At 44.2% G+C, this 2,752-nt stretch overlaps 1 protein-coding gene across 1 annotated transcript in view; it reads left to right on the top strand.

The window, feature by feature from the left end:
* Positions 1 to 505, top strand: part of LOC308299564 (XK-related protein 9-like) — a gene marked incomplete at both ends in the record, with an annotated part of 7,207 nt that extends 6,702 nt beyond the window's left edge. Inside the window, one exon of the mRNA XM_080743361.1 lies at positions 21 to 505. Within this exon, the coding sequence (XP_080599487.1) occupies positions 21 to 505 (485 nt within the window). The remainder of the gene's footprint in view (positions 1 to 20) is intronic.
* Positions 506 to 2,752: the final 2,247 nt, after the last annotated feature.

The raw sequence follows: 2,752 nt of genomic DNA, 5'->3' as shown, positions 1-2,752 counted from the left end.
GGCCCGCCTCTCGATGGCTGTCTACGTCCTCTACAAGTTCTCCACCATCACCAGCCACATCCTCAGCTACTGCCTGCTTCTCATCCTCAGCACTTACAGCCTCGTAGGCCTCGCGTTCATCTGGCTCCTGGGGACACTCGGGGCACACCTTCTTCAAACTAAATTCTGCTCAGGCCCGCGGCTTGAGTGGCTGTACAGGGCTATCGTAGGAGTCGTTCTCACATTCAGCTTTTTCAATGCCAAAGGACAGCAGTCGCAGCGCGCCAACATATCCATAACCGTCTATTACTTGTTGTACTCCATCTTAAATTTTGCGTCTCCGATACTGCTGGCAGTGATCAAGCCAGAAGTGCAGACTATGAAGTATTTTTTGCCAGTGTCTTGTGCGATCTTTGGAGGCACAGTGGTCGGCTTGGTCTGTCTCTGTGTTTACTATACGGCCCTGCACCCGACGCAGAGGGGGGAGGAGTCTGATGACAGGAGGACCAAATTTATTCAGCCTTGAAATGTGGCTCCTCCATCCACACTATTCACTCTATATTATTATGCTAAAAGGCACACAGCACTGCGTGGTATAAGTCCTTGATGAAGAAGCTGAACCTGAGACATGGCTGCAAATATCTAGCCTGGAATCTAGACGGAGGTGCTACGCTCAGCGAGTGAAAAAGTGACAAACGCTCAACGTAGCAAGTCAGTCTGTATTCCAATTTCCAGGCTAGTAAATGTAATTTTGTCAAAATCACTTTTTGTGGCGTTCTGCAGTGAGTTGTCTTCTCTCTCCCTGACAATGACTATAACTTATGTATACTGTATTCAGTGCGTTAATAAAATCACTGCATGCGTTCCAGTCTGAGACCGGACATGCTTTGAGCGAGTGTTAAAATATCACTCATACTTTGAAATCTGAACGGTTGTGTCTTGCCTTGATTTGTCTTTCTGTTTTCTGAGTACCCAAATACAGATTTCCATAACAACATCACTAAACTAACTTCTCCTGGTCGACAGTTCTCATCATATTATTGACCCTTCTTAGGTACTCATCTTCTGGTATTACCGTATCATTAAATAATAAATAATATGTGATAATAATATATGAAAACATTTATCATGAATTCATAAGCAAATCATAACAACAATAATATGGGACAATCATACAGTATACAGAGAGATATGCATTGTTGTGTGCAGACCTGCTTGCTTATCTTTCATGTCCCCCAAAAATCTCAACGCCATTAGTTTTAACAATCAACTGTTGACAGGGATGGACTGGGCAACTACTAGACCAGTGGGCCAGTGGGCCAGTAGTCCCACCCAAACATACGGTACAACATCTGATACAAGCCCACAACGTGCCGCTGCCTCGATGGATTGTGGGCTTGTAGATCTTCTATGATGGCTTCGCGCCGGTGGTGGGCTGGTCTGGGCCAAGATGCCAGGGCCCAATTTATGTCCCAGTCCCTGGCTGTTGACAAAAAGTTTGCGCTTCAAAAACTTCTGTTCCTCATAGTATTTTTTCAATTGTTCTTCGATCAACCTGAACGAAACGTTCAACACACAATCTGTGGATCAATATCTGAAGTCCCAGTTGAAGAAATGTGAAAGAATTAAAGCTTCAAGGAAAATCCTCACTTAAAGAGGTGGTGCCATGATTCCCCCCCCCCCCCCCCCCCCTAAAACATGATTATCAGGTATTATGATTATACTAGGAGGATGATTTTTTTCCCAAAAAAGTATAAAGAAAGAGTTAAAATTGGGTTTTTATGTGGCCACACCCCCATTAAGTATGCAAGGATGCCTTCGTGGGTGGTGACCCAGCTGATATAGCCACACCCCACAGTGTTGGGTGAATGGTAATTGGGGAGGAGTTGATACTGTGACATACTTAGTATCTGTGTTTTTTAACTGACACTTTTGACCACAAGGTGGCAGCCTCCAAGAGAAAACAAACAAATACTAAGAGAATACATCATTTCTCAAAAAAACCACACCAGGGGGTCTAATTAAGTACTTTCAACCTCCTAGACACATGAAAAACAGAAAAAGTACAAAACTATGGCACCACCTCTTTAACTCATACAGTGCCCCGGGCCACAAGTGGCCGCTAGAGTGCCAGAAATCTCTCTATAGACCTTCGCTCTAGCTTCCGTCGACACTGTCCCAAGTGCCTTGGGATTTCACTCCAGCCAATGCTATGTGGGACGAGAGGAGGAAGCTAGCTGACACGTAGCCAAAATGCTAACCCCTTTAGAAGCCCGATCTAAAGCTATTTCAGTCACAAAAAACTTTCTCTTTGGGTCTGGGAACACAATCTGGAGAAAATCCTGTCTAAAGATGTGATTTATTATTGGAGTGGGCGGCGCGATGCGGCCGTTAGCGCGACTACGGCCCGTGTATGGCCGAGTGTTGGACCGGGGCTTCGTTGAGGCCTCCGATTAAATAATTCATTTTATTAAATATCCCGGACTACTTTGCACAGTTGATAGGCACAAAAAGGGTTAAGGAGCAATCATAATTAAAATGGCCTAACCTTTTTGACAACTGTCATTAAATACGTAACCATAATGGCCCCGATAGGGTACATTTGGTTACATTTGTACACTATCAGAGCTACAGAACGGTTAGCCAGAAAGAGCGAATGGGTGGGTGACGTGACATAGCGTTTTCGCTGTCCTCAGTGTCAAACATGTATAAATAAAAAATATATTTGTCAAAAACCTTCTGAATATTGTGCAGGACATTAAGCTTTATGTGA

The sequence above is a fragment of the Nannobrachium achirus genome (genome assembly GCF_963921795.1).
Source record: "Nannobrachium achirus genome assembly, chromosome: 15".
NCBI classification, from domain to species: domain Eukaryota; kingdom Metazoa; phylum Chordata; class Actinopteri; order Myctophiformes; family Myctophidae; genus Nannobrachium; species Nannobrachium achirus.
The sequence above is the reverse complement of the archived record's forward strand: the minus strand, read 5'-3'. Positions and strand labels throughout refer to the sequence as shown.